At 36.0% G+C, this 21452-nt stretch overlaps 1 protein-coding gene across 2 annotated transcripts in view; it reads right to left on the minus strand.

Annotated features, from left to right (window-relative positions):
• The window catches only part of IFIH1 (interferon induced with helicase C domain 1), a 54148-nt gene that overhangs the window by 19587 nt on the left and 13109 nt on the right, over positions 1 to 21452 (minus strand). For both annotated transcript variants that reach the window (XM_005671881.3, NM_001100194.1), the window contains 2 exon segments: positions 7365 to 7469; positions 1955 to 2175 (listed from right to left, as the gene is read on the minus strand). In XM_005671881.3, the coding sequence (XP_005671938.1) occupies positions 1955 to 2175; positions 7365 to 7469 (326 nt within the window).

Raw genomic sequence — 21452 nt, forward strand, 5'->3', positions numbered from 1 at the left:
CAAAGAATGGGATTGAGCTGTCTTGCTGTCTTGTCAGAAGTGGGACTTCCTTGATATTTGAAGTTACTCACTCTGCAGAGGTGAGAGAATGACTTGGCAATGGATGAGAACTGGGTCTTGAAAGTCTCTTTCAATTCTAATAGTCTACTGGATGCTAGGACCTGATAAAGGAGGTTTGGAAGCTGAGGCTACATGTTTGGAAGAGGTTGTATAACCAATGGAGAGACAGATCAGTAGGGAACAAAAGCTCTTTAGGAGAGTAGATAAAGGAAATGAACTTGAAGAAATGGCAGAATGTTTAAAAAGTCAAGAGCATCAGCTTAAATGACTTCGTATCCAGTTAACTTCATTCTTTTCTCTGCACTTGGCACCTAAGACCCTGCTCAATGGTTAAGGGATGCTGATCCCCTAGTTATAAAGGTGAGGAGGAAGGGATGGAAGAAAAAACTAATATTACTGAGTCATTCTAAGGTATTAGAGAGATTAACTAATTTAAATCTACAATTTTAGTACAAGATAGTATTATTTAATTCATTTTATGGGTGAGGAAACTAAAGTAAGACAAATTAGTGATTGGTCCAAGGTCAAGTTACTGGTAGGTAGGAATAATATTTACACCTAGATTTTTTTTTTTTATTCCAAAAGATAATATCCTTAACAAAGAAAATATGTGAAAAGCTATGGAAAAAAATCCTAATGTATCACCATCGCCACACACAAAAACTCTTTTAATAGTAAGCAAACCAAGTATACAGGAGCAGTGTTTAGGCTTGGCATGTTGGCATGTATCTACAAAATATACCGGGAGCTACATGATAGAAATCATCAAGATCACGGATTCTGAGTACAATCTGAGTACTTTTTTTATACTGAAAAGCAGGTTGCAACTAAAACTTTCAGCATAATAGAAATAAAAAAATACATAGGAAAGTTATATAGTCTATTACTATATTTTCTGTAAAGGAATAAGAGAGAATTACCATAAGTAATGGGGAAAAAAAGACTATTTCTGGTCATGGAAAAGTGTATTCAATTTTACTCCATAAAATGGAAGAGACTAATACCCCCAATTTACAAATTTATAAATGAATAAGCTCTGATTTATCTAAATAAAGTTCAAATAACTAGATTTTGTTTAAAATTAAGAAGACAACTGCTTATAAAGATAGGTTTCAAATATCCTAAGACACAAATATTAAAGAAAACCTCAGTTGCATTGAATGACATTTATATTTATATACACATTTGAAAATTGTTGAACTTGATATAAATCAGCCAAATAGTCAATTTTCTTTTTATCTTCAAACCAAATTATATATGTTTGAATACAATGCTTAGCCTACATGCCAGTGATATTTTGAGGAAATTTATGTTCACATGCAACAATAATGTAAATTAGTACCAGTTTATCTTAAAGAAAATCTGGGTAAACATACCCCCCCTTTTTTTTTTCTTTTTTCAGGCCACACCTGAAGCACATGGAAGTTCCCAGGCTAGGGGCCGAACTGCAGCTGCAGCTGCTGGCCTACACCACAGCCACAGCAACTCAGGATCAGAGCCACGTCTGTGACCTACACCACAGCTCATGGCAACACTGGATCCTTAACCCACTGAGCAGGTCAGGGAACAAACTCATGTCCTCATGGATACTAGTGGCGTTCGTCACCTCTGAGTCACAATGGGAACTCTCAGTAAATATAACTGTTTATACATCAGTTACAGCTATTTGATTTAATGTTCTGGTTTACCAGAAAAAAAAAATCTATTTTAAAGGCTAATAACGTAGATATTATCTATAACTGGAAAAGCAAAGATTTAAAATAAATTACTTATTCTGACATTGTTCCTAATTAAAGTAAATCTGTGTGAATCACTGTTACAAATGTCACTACACAAATGCTTCAGGATAATAAAATGAAAAGAAACCATGTTCCATTGCGTGCTGTTTGAATACCTTATTGACAAGGACTATAACTTTTCCAGGTTCAGAAGCTTCTTTCTTCTTGTCCAAGTGATCCTTGGCAATGTACACGGCCACTCTGGTTTTCCCACTCCCGGTAGGGAGGCATATAATGATATTCTTTCCCTCCAGAGCTGGCTGGGCCACTTCCAGTTGGTAAGGCCTGAGATGCAGCTCTGGCTCAGGGGATGCTCTTTGAGTCACAGTCTCTTCATCTGAAGGGCATTAAAAGGAAGGAAAATAAGAGAATGGGCAACAAAATAACTAAGGTGAGGAAGTCTGAAGCTGAACTGTATTCCTCCTGCAGCTTAAACTTTATTTCATGTGTGGTCCAAACCAATCCATTTTTTAATTTCTGTACCGAATAAGTGTCAGCTCTCTGCATTTGCAGGATACAACCAAGTGCTCTGGAAGGGCCTGGAAGGTGAGGGTAGAGGGCAGAGGGAAGGATTAGCAGGATGGAGCAACACAGAGGAGTCTCACAGAGCTGGCACAGCCAAAGGGAAATGACAGAAAAGGCTGTAGTGCAGGATTGGCAGTCTGTGGTTCTTAATGCCTCGGACTGACCGTTTCTTTGTGGAACCATTCTGCCCCACTTGATCTCTTAGCCTTTCCACGAACAAATCAAGAGGAACTAGGAATGTAAGAATTCATTAGTTCTCCTTGCTCTATACTCCCCCTCACCTTCTACTACAAAGAAATAGTAGAGCTGAGGCTACTTTCCTTCATTTGAAAAACTTTATCCCAACAAACCAAATATCAAAAAGCATATGTATGTATGTATCTATCTATCTATCTATCTAAATATATCTAAAAATGGCCCCCAAAATCCCATTTTTGCCATTTAAGGAAACTCGATTTAACAGAAGCAATATTTAGGGAGAAGAAAAATCCCCTAGGCCAGCCTTTAATTTGCAGGTTTGCACTGAAAGATGAAAAGCAATTGTGTTGGTTTAAACTGAATTGTGACTAATTTTACCATTTAGTTTTAAATGGGATTTTTATCCCTTTCTTATAGGTATGCCTCCATGTATTCATATCCCCCTGAAACTCAAAGCACAATATATTAAAAATATTTCCAATTAGCATAGATTTCTAAATTTAAAATACTGATAAAATAAGTACAAATATACATTAATTTTATAAACATGTGAATTAAATCAGTATAATGTACTTGGTTTAAATATATTTTGTTTAGAAGTGACTATAATTATCTATGCTAGCTGGGAGAAAAGATCTAAAAATGTATCACTTATGTGGAATGCAGCAAAATCAATATTATATCAATTTAAAAGCCCATCTCATGCTTTATGTACTCACAAGAAAAAATGAAATGATAGTACTACTTATCAGTATTTAATAACACATGAAGTAAGTTTTCTTTCTCTTATCAATGATTGCAATAAAACTAAACTAACATAATCCCATTAACTTCAAAAAAGTTGCTGATTGTTCCATTTCAGCGACTGGATGATTCTATTTAACTAGTTTTTAACTTGATGTGATAGCACTATCTGAACAGGTAGGAAAATTCACACCAACTACCACTTAAGGAAGAGTCATCTACTAACCTGGCAGGAAATTTGCCTTCTGTATGGATGAGTAAACACAGATGCAATACATTTACGTTATCACTGGCTCATCTGCTGATTCATTTACTAGGATTTTCAGGAAAAACTCATTCAAGATCACCAGCATCTAAAAACATAAACTGACAAGTTTCCTTGCTTGTTTTGGACTCTATAGCAATCACAATAATTCATCATCTTATTAAATTGATGTGAGATTCAAGCCGATTTAAGAAAATCACTATTTCTCTGCTAAGCGGCATTTTAGGTTATCAAAATTCTGGTATTGTATGCATATTATGAGCATTTGCCATGTAACTTTTCCAAAAGAGCCAGAATATTTGCAAAGGAGGATTTTTAAATTGTGTTTGACACCAAGATCCAGGAATTTACTTTTGCTAAATTGCTCTTTGAGGTAGGAAATTTATTGAAAGATATTAGCAAATTCTTTGTTTCATTTCACTCTAGGTATATTTTTGCATAGATTTTTTTAAAAAAAATAATAAAACATGGCTTCCCTTATAATAGTTGCATCTTCTGTTTTAACAATCATTGTCCCCTTTTGTTTTTCATACTTAGCACTATATCTTTGGATAACAAAAATACAAAAAAACTTAGAGAAATATTCTAATCTCTTTTCCAGGAATCTAAAATGAATTCAAATGAGTAAAACATCAATATCACTTATGCATACTGGATATCTGTTGCCCTAGTAAACTTAGAAGAATTAAGATGTTAAAAGGACTATCATGTTCAAACTCATGATGCTTATTTTTACTTATCTAATCATGTACCACTAATTCACTCTGAAGTGAACATTTACGGGATGCCTAGGACATGCCAGGCACTCCCAAGAACACAAGGATGTCAGGGGCTAAGGCAGTCTACCGCTGCCACTGAAAACATCAGACTATTAGAAAGATAGCTCAATATCTTCCATATTTTTGAGTCCAGCCTAGGAAACTTGATGGGTAGTCCCAAGTTTAAAAGAGAGGTACAGAGCAAAAATGGAAAAAACTAGAGTTGGATTCATTGTGAGAACAGCATCCAAAGAAAAGGAGCTGGGTAAGTGCTAAATATTCAGCCCGATTCTTGCCTCATCACATCCTCTGACACAGGGAGGGAAGAATATATCCACATAAGCAATGAAAAGAGAATTCTCTCTTCTCTGTCACCAGAAGGAGATAATTGGGCTGGTGTCAAGGAGCCAAGAGCCAATTTCCTTTATGAAAGAAATGTTTGGGTTTTGTTTGTTTGCTGTTTGTTTCTTTTTGGCTCTCTTTGAAAACAAAAATCAATTAAATCCAATAACGAAAATGATATTTAAAATATGCAAGGCTTTAACTCTGTGCCTTTCTTCTACAACAAATATTGATCAAAGACCTTAAAATTATACTATGCCATATAAATGGTCAAAAAATGAAATCAAATAGGACTTAAATAATAACATTCTATTGGAACTACACCATGTGGCAAATTTCATTCTCACATTGATTTTGACAGCTGAGTTATTCTTGGAGAGAAAAGGTCTGTCACTGCATGTGTTTGAAATCGACAAAATATTCCTTTACCTATAGTATGTAACCTCAGAAAAATACACTCTTCCAGCTGGACAAATATTAATAGCTATTACCTTGAAATAGTAAGGAAACACTTTCTACATATCAGGCCAATGCACATTGCCAAAAATATTGCCACTTTGTGAGAAGCTGTATACTTCTCTGAGAATGAGAAACAAACAAACCTCCCATAGTATTATTAGAATATCTAAACTCTAAAAGCACCACTAATTACGTTTTAGTTTGGCATAATAATAATTCTACAAAGGAACATAAGGTCATGGTATTGGGTCACATCCTTGCTCTATATGGCCCATCATGGAACATTTGAAGGTGGACAAAGGACATGTGGAAACAGATCTCTTTGCTGTCAACCTCAGAGATTAAAACATAACTCCAAACACTGTAATCCTTTCAGTGATTCAATATGTGTTTAACACTTCGCAATTTATCTAATCCTGTTTTTGAATTGATTTCTACTTTAGTCTATACCAAACACCTGAGGGAAAGGAAGTTCGTACTTTTATTATTTCAGAATTTTGCTACCCATTAGGCAATTTTATACTTTGTTTCTAAACACTGACCATCCAGAATTTCAATGAGCGCTTCTCAAAAAAAGGTGTTTGTCTTCAAATGTATTTGCCTTTAAAAATGTATTTGCTTTTTAAAAGAAGGTTACATTCAGATTTATCAAGTCTTTCATGCCACATTGAAGACTGAAAATCAGTAAATAGTTACATTTGCTAATAGCCCTAAACAGACAAAATGCCCTGCTCATAGAGGATATTCATTAAATATTTATTAAATGAATGAATATGGTCAAAAAGCCCTTACTTAGACAAACAAAAATTAAGATGAGGTCCAGAAGCTTAAAGCAACCATAAAGATGTTAAATATTAGCTAGAGTATATTTTGAGTTCTAGCATCAGTAGCATTTAATAAAAATGTCAATTATTAAATTTAACAATTGATAACAAGCATAGAAAAAACAAATACAACCCGCAGAAATGTTCACATGGTAAAAACTTAATAAACAATGACTAAATTGAACAGAAATTTAATTAACCCCTTTTAACTAACATTAAAGTTACGATTGATATTTAATGAATCAGGTTTCCCCAGACCAACTGTTCTAAGGGATTCAAGATTGTTGTTAACAGAAAAGGACTTTTAAATAAGAGGTGGTACATTCCAACTGAGAAAACGTTTAGGACAGGTGATCATCTTTAAGTAAACTGTTTTGCCCCTTTAGGTCTATTGTAGATGTAAATTTCTATAATTCTTCTGACAATGAGGGGTAATCTGAAGTACACAATATTTTCTAATTGTTTTTCTACAACTCAATCACAGAACAAAAGAAGAATAAAGTAATTTGTTTCTTAATTTGCCATTCTGCTGCTGCTTCTTAGCTGGCCACATTGCAAAACATTGTTTTTGTTTGTGCTAATTTTTTATTTAACTATAAAATATTTCAAACATACAGACAAACATTAGAAAGGTGTATAACAGATATCTAAGGACCCATCATGCCTTCTTCAAAGATGTTAACATTTTAGCTCAGTAGTAATAATGGAAATGCACGTTCAAAGCACAGAAAGAAGATATTTGAAATCAATCAAACTGACAAAAGTTCAGAAAACAGGAAGTCTTGCTAAAGTGTAGGAATTGGGAAAAGGCACTCTCATTTATAGCTGGTGGGATATTCAACTGATATGAAGAGCCATGTGGGAAACACCTAGTGAATTTTTCATTTAGTGATGAAAATATTTTGCAAACTCAAGTAAATATACAAATTGAAACTCTCATAACTATACGTGTAAATTCTAATTCTTATTTCAAGAGGGACTCTTGTTATATGCCATTAACTATAGAATCATGCATTATCGATGGTATTTTTTTTTCCTTATAATACATTTTAATTTAAAAAGTAAGGTTTGGAAATAAATGTACAAAATTGAGTACATAATTTGAAAGCAGTCAGATTAATTGAAACAGATTGCATAAATAAAATAGATTACATGATTCTATGGAATGTGGCATATGCCAGACCAAAAAGCTATATACTGGATCAAAATTAGAGAGCTTGATTTCAAAGACTTTTGTAAGTTGTACTTTTCAAGAAAGTGAGTGGCAAAGTTCCAAAACTACTTCAACTGTAGAAAAGAATTGCTTTAATTGCATAAATACATTAGGGAGGGTATGAACAGCCCCCATGCTTTCCACTATATGGTGTCTTATTTCACACTTTTTAAGGTTTACACAACAGTTAGGCAGTACCTGAATCACTTCCCATGGTGCCTGAATCACTGCCCATGTTGCTGTTATGTCCAAGACTTTCATCTAAGCAGCTGACACTTCCTTCTGCCAAACTTGTGTCTGATTCTGCAAAGGAAAACATTTTAAAATATTTTAAAAATATTTCTGAGAATAAACGTATTTTAACTGCACACCTCTACAGCACACAGTACATACAGTTCAATGCAAGTGGAGAAAGCACACCCAGACAATTACAAATAAAAGGTAAGAGTTTCTGGCAAGCGACATTTAAAAACTCCACTATGGATGAGCAGCTGTCAGGGACTGAATCAAATACATATATCCACCTACTGAAAGTACCATACATCTAGTAGGAGAGCTCGTGAAATTTGTAAGGGTTTATGATTTTTGTCATGCCCTTATGGGTAAATTTTATCCAAAAAATGAAGAATGAGGCTTGATCGTGTTATTTACATGAAAAAAGTATTATACTGAAGCCACTGAGTCCTTTTCATGTAAAATGGTAGAGAATTAATAAATTATAGAACAAACAGATGAATAAATGAAGCACATGGGTCTACTGATGAGTTATGAAAATAGCAGTTCAGTGATAAACATAACTTTAAAATCTCACAAAGAATTTACTCAGAATATCATGAAGGCCTGGCACTGCAGTGGTATGAAGCTTATGTGATGTTGGAATTATTATTTTTTCCTTTACGATAATTAGCTAAGCTTCCATCAAAGAGCTACAACTAATATGAGTGGCCAGGGTAATCCTTCACTTATTAATCCTGTTTTTCTCTTTTTCTACTCAGTATTGACTTCTTTTGAAAGCCTTCCTTCCCTCGAGGGAAGACTTCCTTCCTTACAGTTTATTTCCAAGGATCTGTGCAATCCCATCCAGAAGGATCAGACCCATTGCTAAACTGGTAAAAACAAATGAAAGATGGTTACAGATGCTGGTTTTGGACTCAGAAAGGCTTGTGAAATTTGCTGTTGGCAATGCTCTGAGCCTAACTTCCTTTCCCTTCTTTAAAACGGGGTTAGGAGAGTTATACACTATTATGTATAAAATAAGCTTCAGGGATATATTGTACAACACGGGGAATGTAGCCAATATTTTATAATGACCATAAATGGAGTATAACTTTTAAAAGTTGTGAATCACTTCATTGTACACCTGTAACCGGATATATAATACTATATATCAATCATACTTCAATAAAAAATACATAAAACAAAAAAATAAAATGGGGCCAGCACAATTTACCTCACAGGAATTGATAACCACTACATAATATTAGGTATAACAAGCTCTTTGCACTGAAGTTTAATTGCTGGTGATTGGAATATAAAATAAAATTCAAGTAGCTGGTATATAACTAGAGCAAGAATGCCATTTAATAATGTCTTAACAATTAGTAATGTTTCATGATATCTATACTTATGAGATAATAATTATTTCATGCTAAATTTCCCAAATGCACCAAACAAATTTTATTAAAGTAAACCATATGAAACTAATCTCAATGTCACATATTTAAGTTGGAAATAGAAATGAGTAAAAAGATATATGTTATCAATAAAACTTCTTTGGAAAGGGACAAAATACAACTCCTTAAAATGACAAGTATCTTCTTTTTCTTCAGCTTGTTATGTATTTCTTTTTTGAAGTCAGTTGTGTTGAGGTATAATTTACATGCCATAAAAAATCACTCTTTTCAGGTGTATAGTTTGATGAGTTTGACAGATGTGCATAGTTTTGTAAACAGTATCACAACCAAAACTGTCTTATCACCTCAAAATCCCATTAAGCCCTTTGGTTGTCACTGCCCTCCTGTTGTCTCCTGGCAGTCATTGTTTTGGTTTTGTCTCTGTAGTTTTGCCTTTCCAGGATGTCATATTAATGAATTCATGTAATATGTAGCCTTTACATGTGGCTTCGTTAACATGAAACATTCACGATGCATTCATGTCATTTATATCAGTAATTTGCTCCTTTTTATTGCTGACTAGTATCCCACTGAACATCTGTGATGTGTGTCTGTGACATGTCCCTTCCAACTTGGGTAAGTCCAGTTAGAAATAGAATAGAATTACAGTCAATGCCAATTAAATATATAAGACAGCTTTTTTAAAAGTTAAGGAGTTCCTGTTGTGGCACAGAGGAAACGTATCTGACTAGGAACCATGAGGTTGCAGGTTTGATCCCTGGCCTCACTCAGTGGGTTGAGGATCTGGCATTGCCGTGATCTGTGGTATAGGCTGCAGAGGCAGCTCAGATCCTGTGTTGCTGTTGTTGTGGCATAGGCCGGCAGCTACAGCTCTGATTCAACCCCTAGCCTGGGAAACTCCATATATGATGCAGGTGCAGCCAAAAAAAAAAAAAAAAAAAGAAAAAAAAGAAAAAAATGAAAGTTAAAAGAAAGCTGATAAGAAATTTGTAAAAAAAAAAAAGTCTCAATGGACTTGCATACTGTTTGAGTATATTAGCACAACACAAATATACTCATGTGAAAATACTGTGCTTATCAGTTGTCATAGATTAGCTCTGAAACTCAGATTTGAGGAATCCCTTATGATCACACGGGAAAACCTGTATATCTCACTGAGAGATTTTAAATATGGCACTTTGCAATTCCCAGAGGTATGCCTTGTTAGAAGCTCAGAGGCGAGTGTAGGATAGAACTGTCAAGTAGAAGAGTGTTCTGGGCAGATGTACTGATGAAATGAGAATATGAGTTGTAAGGAAAAGGCAAGGTGTAAAATGAGATGGGGAAATGTCATTGAGAGGATAATTCTAGATCTAGAAAGACAGACCAAGATTTTTGAGGCAAGGAAGTGAATTTTGACATGTTTTTTACTTGTTTTAAATGTGGGATAGAGAACTAAAAACAACGCCAAAAATACTGAAAAATACTAACAAATATTATCTTCACTCTAACACTGTATCCACTGTATCTTTAAGTTTCCCACTAAGTATAATCCAATCCAAATGGAAATTATACTTGATTTTCATTTTCTTTTCTTTTTTGCCTTTTTTTTTTTTTTCTTTTCTTAGGGCCACATGTGAGGTATATGGAAGTTCCCAGGCTAGGGGTCAAATCAGAGCTGCAGCTGCCGGCCTACGCCATAGCCACGCAATGAGGGATCTGAGCCATGTCTGTGACCAACACCACAGCTCAGGGCAATGCCAATTGTTAATCCACTGAGTGGGGCCAGGACTCGAACCTTCGTCCTCATGGGTGCTAGTTGGGTTCGTTACCACTGAGCAACAACGGGAACTCCTCATTTTATTTTCTAATCTCTAATAGTTAAACCATTATCTCAAACCTCCTCCATGTACATGTAAAGTCAAGATTTTCCCCAAGCTTTCTTCCACCATACATAAGGTTTGGGGGAGCTACTTAATGCAATGTACAAGAATAATTTATGAATATTAAAGAAAGTTACTACCAAAATAGGATATTATTAAGTTCATTATCTAGATTATTTTGATTTAACACACAAATCTGCAATGTGTTAAAGGAGGACACTTAGCTGAGTGCTTTCACAGATGTAATGTAAATTATATTTTAAGCCCTAAACATCCTATGTGGTAGATACCCATTTTCACCTCAATTTCATAGGTGAGAAACCAAGTCTAATAGAGGTTAAATGATTTATCCAGGTCACACAGCTAGAATGGGCCAGAGCTGGGAGGTTCATTTTCTGAATACGCCTGGTATTTCAGTACTTTTTGCCTAATACCAAGGATGGCTGATGATCTGTTGTGGAGCTTTGTAAACAAGCAGACAATACTGCATCCATTGTGTTACATGAAAAGAAAAGTTTTTTTCTTTGTTTTTAAAATATATGGATATGTTCATTGTAATGTCAAACTTTCTACCAATTTTGAAGCAGCTTCTCTTTCCAGGAAAAAAAAATTAGAGAGAGTTTTATTTTGTTAACTTACATTTCTGATTTTGTCAATAGGCTTTCTTTTACTTGTAAACATCTTGCTAATTTTTAAACTTTTTTCTGCACACCAATAGAAGGAACATTTCTATCTTGTTGAATCAAATTAATTGAAATAATTCTGCTAGAGAGCACTATGAAAATGAAAGTGAATATGGGGAGATCCATTTCTTTGTCATTTTAAGGCTATATAAGTCTCAAGTTTCTCAATACAAAAATAACTTTGTTTCCTCAGAAGCAAATTCTTATGTGTCTGATATATTTTTTGATTTCATAGAAAAAGAAGTAAATAAAGGAAATAACTCTAATAATCAAAGAAAATATATTGCATTTCTCACAACATTGAGAATGCTTTCCCTAGAGACTTTCCTCCTGTATTCCCTAAAAAAATCATGTCACACACACACACACACACACACACCAAAAAGCCAGATCAAAAAAGTGTTATGTGATGATAAAATTAAGCCAACAACCTTACTGAGTTTATAAGCTAAGAATTCTTACAATTGATTATACAGGATTATTGTATTTCATTCTGTGTACTTTTCCTAGCATGTCTATTTCTTATGCACTAATGAATCAAGTCCTGTTGTCTATGATTTTAAAATTGATCTGATAAATAGTCAATTGGAGACTGGGCGTTGCCATGAAAAATAACACGTGCTCTGGAGTCAAACAGATTAGTCTCCAGCTCTGAGTTCAGCCACTGCTAATAAGTAACTTAAGCTTTTAACATTTTTAAAATATATAGATAGTAGTTTCTACTTTCTCCTTTATTGTGAGAATGATTGTGTTAGATCAAGGAAAGAAATCTTAAATTCTCAGGAATTTGCTGCTTGAATGAGCTTTGAATATTAGAGTTAGATTATATAATACATTGAGTTAACTTTTAGATAGGTGTCATTTCCTCTAGGGAAAATATCAGAGCTAGCTATGAAATGGCTTAGAAAATGCTGGTAATTTCTATCAGTTGAAGAAAAGAGGTCATTCCTGGCAAACTCTATTGAAATGAAGGAAAACAATATTCGTCCAATTAAAAGACAGGATTTCCTATAACAATTTTGTAAACAACACAACGAAAACATCTTTGCTTCCAATAATAGTTTCTAAGATCAGTTCATAAGCCATGGGGGGAAAAACTGCCTCATTTTACAGTCACATATTGAATAGTTTACTAAAAAGGCAAAAATATTAACTTGAATCTGATAAATTTCATATTTAACATCCTCTGGAATTTTAAATACTTTAAAATATTTTTAAACCACTTAGAAGCCCAAAAAATTAACGTTAAAAATTTCAAATGGAAAAAAAATCTCGTCCTCGGAGGCTTTTTTAGATCTATTTCAATGCAAAGTATGCCCTCTGCTGGAAAAATGCTATTATAACAATTAGTTGATAAATATATTAGTTCTTACTTATAAATATAAATATAAATTGGTTCTTACTTCTATCCCTACCAGTTAGTGTCCTTCCTATTTTCAGCCTAGATGCTTTTCTCACTCCACAGAAGATTTCTCCTGGCTTTAGGGGTCATCCTCTTTGCCTGGAAAGTGGTTTTGCATTGCATTAGGAAGGGAATCAGAGCCTTGGTGCCTACTGAGAAAGAACACCATCAGATCTGCTCTCTTAAGAGGCAGTGCTTACAGGGTCTGCAAGAGTCTAATTTCACCTGCCAAGTAACTGTACGTTTATTCTACTTCTTATCTCGTGATGCGTATTAGCTTCACTTCTCGAACAGTTCCTACCTTCCCTCGAGTTGCATAATCCCTACAGTATGGAACATCGAAGACCATCCCCAAAACTTCAGACACATGTGCACGGATGGACACACACACACACACACACACACACACACACACTCATGGGCTTCTTAAGGTTGCTTACTGTCATACTACTAATAATACATATTTCCTTTTCTTTCGAAATAATCTTTTTTGAGAGGGGATAGATGACTTTTATTTTCAGCTCTATGTATATGGATTTGTGCGTGTATGCGTGCACACACACACACACACGCGCTCACATTTTGGTCTGTCAGATTCTGCTCTCTGTGCCAGGGAACATGTGTTCCCGCAGAATGGAGAGAAGCCACCTCCACCCACCTTGCATATTCTCTCCTGGATCCAAGCTTCTAGGAAATGAGTTCCCCAAAGGAAAAAAAAAAATCTCCTAGAGCCACAGGCCCACATGGCTATCCACGGAGCTCCTCTGCTCCTGTTTATAGAATTCACACTGCCAAAATGTTTCAGTCAGAATTAAATTTGAATTGTGTATATTGATGTTGGTTTAAATCACATTATTTATGCCCTTTAGCCTTTGGACTTGGTCTCAAATGAAAAGTTTGTGATTCAAGTACATGGTTGTAGGATAACCATACCCACTAGAGTGACCCATTCATTCACTTCTAGTCAGTAACAGAGACAAAGTTTGAGAGCTAGGTCAGTTATGAGTGATCAGCCAGATGACCACATGGGAATTAAATCTTGAAAATGACAATGCAAAGATAGAATGCGATGGATTGGAAACCTCTTTGGCTGATAAGCACCCTTCAGAAAGAGCTATTCAAGTTCAGCAGACCTAAGCAAAGTATGGTGAGAGATGCATTTAAAGGTTTTCCTGGCGAATGTTCAATAGTAGCTCTTGGGGACAAAAAAAGCAACACTTCGGAAGGGTTTGCCAATATTGATGGTTTTCATATTCCCACCATGACTGATTTCAAGCTTCTGGCACGATGTTACTGGGTGGAACTGGGAAGAGATCTGCACACTGGGCTCTTACAAGCCCGGAGGAGCCAGTTTCAGCACCTTAATGGATAGTCCTCTAAGGACTTTCTGCCAAATACCATTTTAAATCATCAGAAATGCTTTGGGCTAAGATTTCATAACTGTCCAAACAATGAATGGTAAACTTTTAAGAGTATTTTTGTTTTGCCTGAAGGCAAACATTTGTAAAAATCATAGAGAAATACACTAACTCACCCATCTTAGAAATCTTATATCCCTCCACTCTTCTCCATCAATTCTCCCCTCTAATTCAACTGTTCCCCTCCCCACATTTTTGGGACTTTAAGGGGTTGGCTACCCCAGGGCATGTAGAAGTTCCCAGGCCAGGAATCAAACCCATGCCACAGCAGTGACCTGAGCCGCAGCAGTGACAATGCCAGGTGCTTAACCCACTGAACCACCAGGGAACTCCTCTACCCATATTTTTAGTAGAATTTTGCTGTGTTTGTTGAAGATCGATTTTGATATATTATAGGTGGATGAACTTTTCATAGACTTTTTTTTTCCTCTTTAGGGCCGCTCCAGCAGCATATGGAAATTACCCAGGCAAGGGGTCGAATAGGAACTGCAGCTGTCTGCCTCCACCACAGCCACACCAATGCCAGATCTGAACCACAATCCCAGCCACGTCTGTGACCTACACTGAAGCTCACAGCAACTCTGGATCCTTAACCTACTGAGTGGGGCCAGGGATCAAATCCGCATCCTCACGGGTTCAGTTCTGCTGAGCCACAACGGGATATCCTTTACTTTTTTGCAGTTTTAGGCTTGCAGCAAAATTGAATGGAAGGCAGAGAGATTACCCATATCCCCCCTGCTCCCACATATGCATAGCCTCCCCCATTATCAACCTCCACGCGCGCACACACACACAGGCACACACACAACACATTCTAAACTTTCCTATACCTGCACTTTCGCTCGTAGTATCCATGTAACCGGAAGTGCTGGCTGTCACTTCCGTTTACCGATCCGACAGAGAACCTTCAAGGTGAAGGTAAAACGTCTCACATTCCTCCTCTGTGGTAAGCTTTCTCTAAGTCTTTCTTCTTTCACAAGGCTTCTCCCCCATCCTTTAATACTTTCTCTTTGGCTAGAGATAGATCACTGTTTCTCTTCAGGCGCACAAAACTTGTTTTCTTGAACTGGATTATAAACCCTCTGAGGCTGGAGGCAATACTCCAGTCTTGGTTCTCTCAGTAATAGAACCTGACCAATTTATTTTCGGCTTCTAGTCTTCATTCACATGCCAAAATAGAGAAAGTGAGGTGTATTGACAAATTAAAATCACCGCCTTTGCTAAAACTCTGCTTAAAAAGCTTTAGGTTTGTCCTAAAAAGATGTCATGAAAATAAATCCAGCATGTATTAGCTGTATAGTAGGGAGGTTTCTTCACATCAAAATACTTATGTTCGCATTCCTGAGACATGAACAGTAACCCTCCTAGAACTACCATGAAATTGGAGGTCATATAACTAACCTAGATGGCTCCTGGTAGATTTCAAATAAAATACAAAACAATATTATCCTTTAACATACACCAGTGTCGGCATCAGCAACAGCATCTCTCTCTCTCTCTCCTTCTGAGCACAAATAAATATTTGCCTTTTGGATTGCCTTAGTAGTATGTCTAGTTCCCAATAATTAATGTAACTAAATTTAGAAAAAATATAGACGTAAAGCATTATCTTAATTCAGAGGAAGCCTGTAATAGTATGGGTGATCCCTCACAGTATTATTGCAGACTACTGTATCAATTATCTTTCCACTAAGCTCTCAAGTGCTGTGTATTTCTAGAGATTCTAAAAACCTCCAAATTTCTAGAGGTTAGTACTATAGAACATTATTCTGGTCCTCAAGTGCAAGGATAAATTTTGTGACATTTTTACAGAGATTAGTATAGACCAAATCTAAGATTGGACTTTGGTCTATAAAAAGGCAAAACAAAACAACAACAAAAAAGGGCTCTAACAGATTGGGCCAGAAAGAAGGAGGCTGTTTCATAAAGGTCAATTTTTAAACCCCTCCTACAGAACATGATCTATGCAAAATATATCCACAATATATTCCAAAGCATAATGTCACCGGATAAACCTAAGGAGTGGAACATATGGGGGAATATGAAAAAGAAGGTATTAAAGTCTGAAAACAAGCAGGTTGGTAAGCTCATTAGCTGGGGTGGAATTTTAAAATCTTCACGTGAACGAATATATAAATCAAAATATACACATGCATTCACAGTCATGCGCACTGTGTATTCACACATGGCACACTGCACTGTTAAATTATAATCGTCCACCCTGGAACAGACTTTCAATTCTCTTTATAAATGTAAAAGCACCCTCTGCTGGCCAATCTGAGGTACTTGCATTTTCTAGTTTGACAACAGGGAGATCCAACAAAGAATGATAAAAGAAGTTTGAAAGATTTTCTGTGGAACTCTGCGTAAAAGTAAGTTCATTCCAGATACAGTAAATTTTATTATTTTGTTTTGAACCTCATTTGCCCTTTTATTAATAATAAAAACGTCAACATAAAATAACTACTCACTTTATTATTTTTTTTCATTTTTTTATTTTTTATCTTTTTGTGTTTTCTAGGGCTGCACCCGTGGTATATGGAGGTTCCAGGCTAGGGGTCTAATCAGAGCTGTAACCGCCGGCCTACGCCACAGCCACAGGAATGCCAGATCTGAGCCGCATCTGTGACATACACCACAGCTCACGGCAACGCTGGATCCTTAACCCACTGAGCAAGGCCAGGGATCGAACCCACAACCTCATGGTTCCTATCGGATTTGAGCCATGATGGGAACTCCAACTCACTTTTTTTTTTTTAACAAAACAACAATAGCAGACAATTAAAAATGATTGTGGAGTTCCCGTGGTGGCTCAGCAGGTAAGGGACCCAATGTTGTCTCTGTGAGGATGCAAGTTTGAACTCCAGCCTGGCTCAGTGGGTTAAGGATCTGGCATTGCCACAAGCTATGGTGTAGGCCACAGCTGCAGCTCCAATTCTACCCCTGACCCAGGAGCTAACTTCCATATGCCACAGGTGTGGCGAATAAAAAAAAAAGAAAAAAAGATTGGGCAACCAATTTTATTTTACTGTATGCTTATAGAAGTAACATGAATCAGATAACTGTGTATTTGCTATAATTAAAATATTTGAACAGAAGAAAATGAACCTGGGCTTTGTGTCCTCTGAGGTCTTCTAGGGATGTGTGGTCCAGATAAACACAAAGGTTTTCTAATATTTTTTCTTTAGAAAATTATCAGTGACTTCAGAAAGCAGGACTATTACATCCAGAATTAAAATCTATGAACAATCTGAGAACTACTCAAATATCCTTTAGGAATTACTGTATTAATGTGAAAAAAGACAAATTAAAAAAAAACATTTTAGTATATCTTAATTATCCCCACTTTTTAATGTGAAGCTGTTGGAAATAGGAAGAAGAAATGTCAGCCCCTGATGTGGAGACATGACAAAATCACTCTCCAGAATTACCCACCCAGGCTGAAGGAAAGACATGATTAAAACTGATTTCAGGGTGGACCACTGTCATTTAATGCTAGTGTGTCTTACCTGTCAGAAGTGTTAAGAAGTAAAAAGGGCTAAAAATAATATATGAAGAATCTTTGCATTAAGACTATAAAGTAGCATTTGTATGTACAGAGACTACTATGCATTGAAAAAAATATTTTAGAAATGGTTCAGAAATAAAAATTAGAGCAGTTTTAATTTAAAATTGGAAATAATTCAAGTCCTATTTTTTCTTTTTACATATGAAAATTCATATTTATAGAATATGTGTAGCTTAGGTAATAAGTTTCTTTCAATGTTATTTTGGTAACTAACTGTATTTGAAATCTTAACCTGATATACTGAAACTCAAAATAAAAAGTACACTTATCAATAGCAATAGGATACACAAAAGTAGATTATGCAAAGAATATTAGAGATTATTGAATATTTTCACATTTATTTTGACTGTTAATTCTGTCAAAATATGCCACCTAGGCAAAATCCTTCTCCAGTTAATTTTGTAACAAAAATTTCAGTCAAAAGAACTTCAATAACTTCTTTAGGCTACTAATGATACTTTACAAGTCATTTATGTCAGTAATTCTTAGTTCTGAAGAGCAACAAGAAAATAAAGGAATACTTGGGAAAATCTACAGGGCCGAAGGCCTGAAGCAAAGGCACTCTGTTTCCATAAATCAGTTACTGCTCTATAACGGGCCAGAACGGACTGGACCAACCTATTCCAAATCTACATCAGAAGTCCAGACAGCAGAAGAATCCTACAGACTAGAAGACTGTTAGAATCTATGAATCGGATGGAGTCCTCAGATTACTGTACAGTTTGTTGTACTCTCACATGTTCTCAGATGAGTATACATTTTAATAGTCTGTACTTCTCTTCCACAGCACCTACTATAGTGATTTCTGTTTGCTGGGCACATCCATCAGCTGCAAGCTCCATGGGGAAGAAGTCACTTTTCTCTGTTCCACCACAGTATTTACAGTGCTGGACACTGAACAGTGCATGCCTGGCACATGATAGGAGTTTAATAAATATTGGTTAAATCAAATATTTACTTCCTTCACTTCCTTAAGTGAAAGGAAGGGAGGGAGAGGAGAGGGCAGGGACCCCACGAGGGAAAAACAAACGCCTCTCTGTCCCTTAAGACCATAATTAGGATTTTTTCACATGATGCAACATTAAGTTTTATATTAAACAGTAAGAAAATAATTTTTTTAAGTTTCACATTTCATTTGTCTTCATGAGACTCAGATTTGATCCAAAGATAAATAAACTACAAGCTGACAAGATGCGTTAGGCTGACAACCTTTGATGAAAAGCCAGATCACCTCCTACCCTCAGTCCTGTCTTCAGTTCTTTCTTGTGTGAATTTAGAAAATAGCCAGTACCCCCACAGCCTACCAAGGAAGTTTATTAAAATGTGAAAGATCCACATTCAGAGAACAGCTTTGGCATTCCTATACAATCGTGATTTCTGAAAGAAAGAAAGCACAGCTGCTCAAATGGAAAATAAAACGGCCCTTTTAGAATTAAGGTTTAAAGCTCTGCTATAAGTTAAACCTCACTACTTGAAGTGCAGTCCAAGACTCGCAGTATCAGCATCACATGAGAGCAAGTGAGATAGGCAGAAGTATTCCACTAAAGAAACAAATACCTTAAACAAAGCTGATCAGCAGGCAAACTATAAAAATATTGGTACTATTTATGACCAAGAAAATTGCTATCTTATATATTTAGCTAGTTCATATAAACCAGCAAGAATAAAAACACCTAATAGAAAAATAGGTAGTTAGCAATAACAACAAAAAGAATGAACTTGTAAAAATATTTTCATTGGAAATTTAAAAATTCAAATTCAAGTAGCAAAATACCAAATTGGCAAAGTTTAAAAATAATACTACCCATTCTTACAGAAGAGGTTTCAGGGCAGTAAGTACTCTTCTATACTGTGTTAGAAGATATGGAATTTGGTACAAGTTCCGGGAGTGAAATAGCACAGTGTTTTAAAATTATAGAAATCATCTGCTCCAGAAATTTCAATTATGTAATATGTTTTTAAGAATTAAACTGAGACAGGGAGTTCCCATCATGGCTCAGTGGAAACAAATCTGACTAGTATCCAAGAGGATACAGGTTTGATTCCTGGCCTCGCTCAGTGGGTTAAGGATCTGGCATTGTCATAAGCTGTGGTATAGGTCAAAGACGTGGCTTGGATCTCCCATTGCTGTGGCTGTGGTGTAGGCTGGCAGCTGCAGCTCTGATTCGACCCCTAACCTGGAACCTCCATATGCCATAGGTGTGGCCCTAAAAAAAAAAAAAAGACCAAAAAATATTTAAATTGACACATAAATACAAAGAGAGTTATTGTGGCATCATTCATGATGTAGAAATTTGGAAACATCCTAAATGCTCAACAGTTGATTAAATAAGTATAAAGCATCCAATTTTGGAATTACTATTAAGAACCCTGCTATACAAGAATATTTAATGAATACAGGAGAAATGCCATTAAATATAAGCATCCAAGTATGTAAAGAAATGGGAAGGACAGATACCCAAATGTGAAACGTAATGTGTCTTACTGTGAAAGTATGAGTGACTTTTTCTATGTTTCCCAAATTTCCTGCGCTGCAGCTGTATTACTTTTTTGTATGGAAAATAGTACATTTTGCAGTAGTGTGATGGAATCAGCTCATACTGGCCCACAAGAACCAATGATTGAATTTTCTGGAATTTTGTGAGCCAGTTGTTAAGGTTAAGCATGGGCATTTTTACAAGTTAAATTATATACTGACTTACTAAATAAATCATATTGAAACAAAGGTAATGAATACCTAAAACTCATCACTTTCTAGTCATTTTACTAGATTTGACTATTATCAATGATGTTGAGGCCATTTAAGCCTATTGTCTCTGTATAATGGAATGGCAAATAACGGCGTCCCACTGCACATCTATTCCCAACTTAGTGTTTAGAGATATTACGTGGGAGCTTGGAAGCAGCCTTAGTGGGAGTATTTACACCATGAAGATTGGCATACGCTACAAAGCAGGTCTTTTTTCTTTTCCCCAGAGAGCCACTTGTTAAACAGTTACCAGCACAAAATAGACTTCAAGTAACTATTACTAGTGAAACTAGAATGTGGCCAAATGGAGGACAGAGGAGAGGAGAGGAGAGAAGCATTCCTCTATTAGGAGAAAACTACGGGAAATGATTAAACTAGTTTGATTCTTCCTGGGCTGTTTCATGTCAAAAAGGTGGACATGGTGGTATCTAGTACTCAGACCACTTAGTTTCTGAAATTCAAGACAACTCTTGATTAGCAACCATTCACCTTCATTTCTACGCCCTTGCTTTTGGTCTCTGTAAGTCAGCTGAACCTCTCTGAGACACTCTGTATGTCAAAGACAGAAAAGATAATGGCCTTATTTAATTCTCCGACTCTGGATGAGTCAAACTAACTTAGGTACTTGAAAGTACTTGGAAAACCATGAAATGCAGGACATGCTTACGATATTTATCACATTACAAGGTCCATGGATATCTTATAAAGTAAAATTAGGACCCAGTGTGTTCAGGGAGTTTCCACTGTGGCTCAGCAGGTTATGAACCCAACTAGTAATCATGAGGCTGTGCATTCGATGACTGGCCTCACTCAGTGGTTTTAAGGATCTGGCCTTGCCACAAGTTGCAGCATAGGTCCCAGATGTGGCTCAGATCCCACGTTGCTGTGTCTGTGGCTTACTCTGTAAGCTGGCAGCTGCAGCTCCAACTGGACTCCTAGTCCAAAAACTTCCATATGCCATGGGTGCGGT

This window comes from Sus scrofa, chromosome 15 (genome assembly GCF_000003025.6).
Source record: "Sus scrofa isolate TJ Tabasco breed Duroc chromosome 15, Sscrofa11.1, whole genome shotgun sequence".
Lineage (NCBI taxonomy): Eukaryota > Metazoa > Chordata > Mammalia > Artiodactyla > Suidae > Sus > Sus scrofa.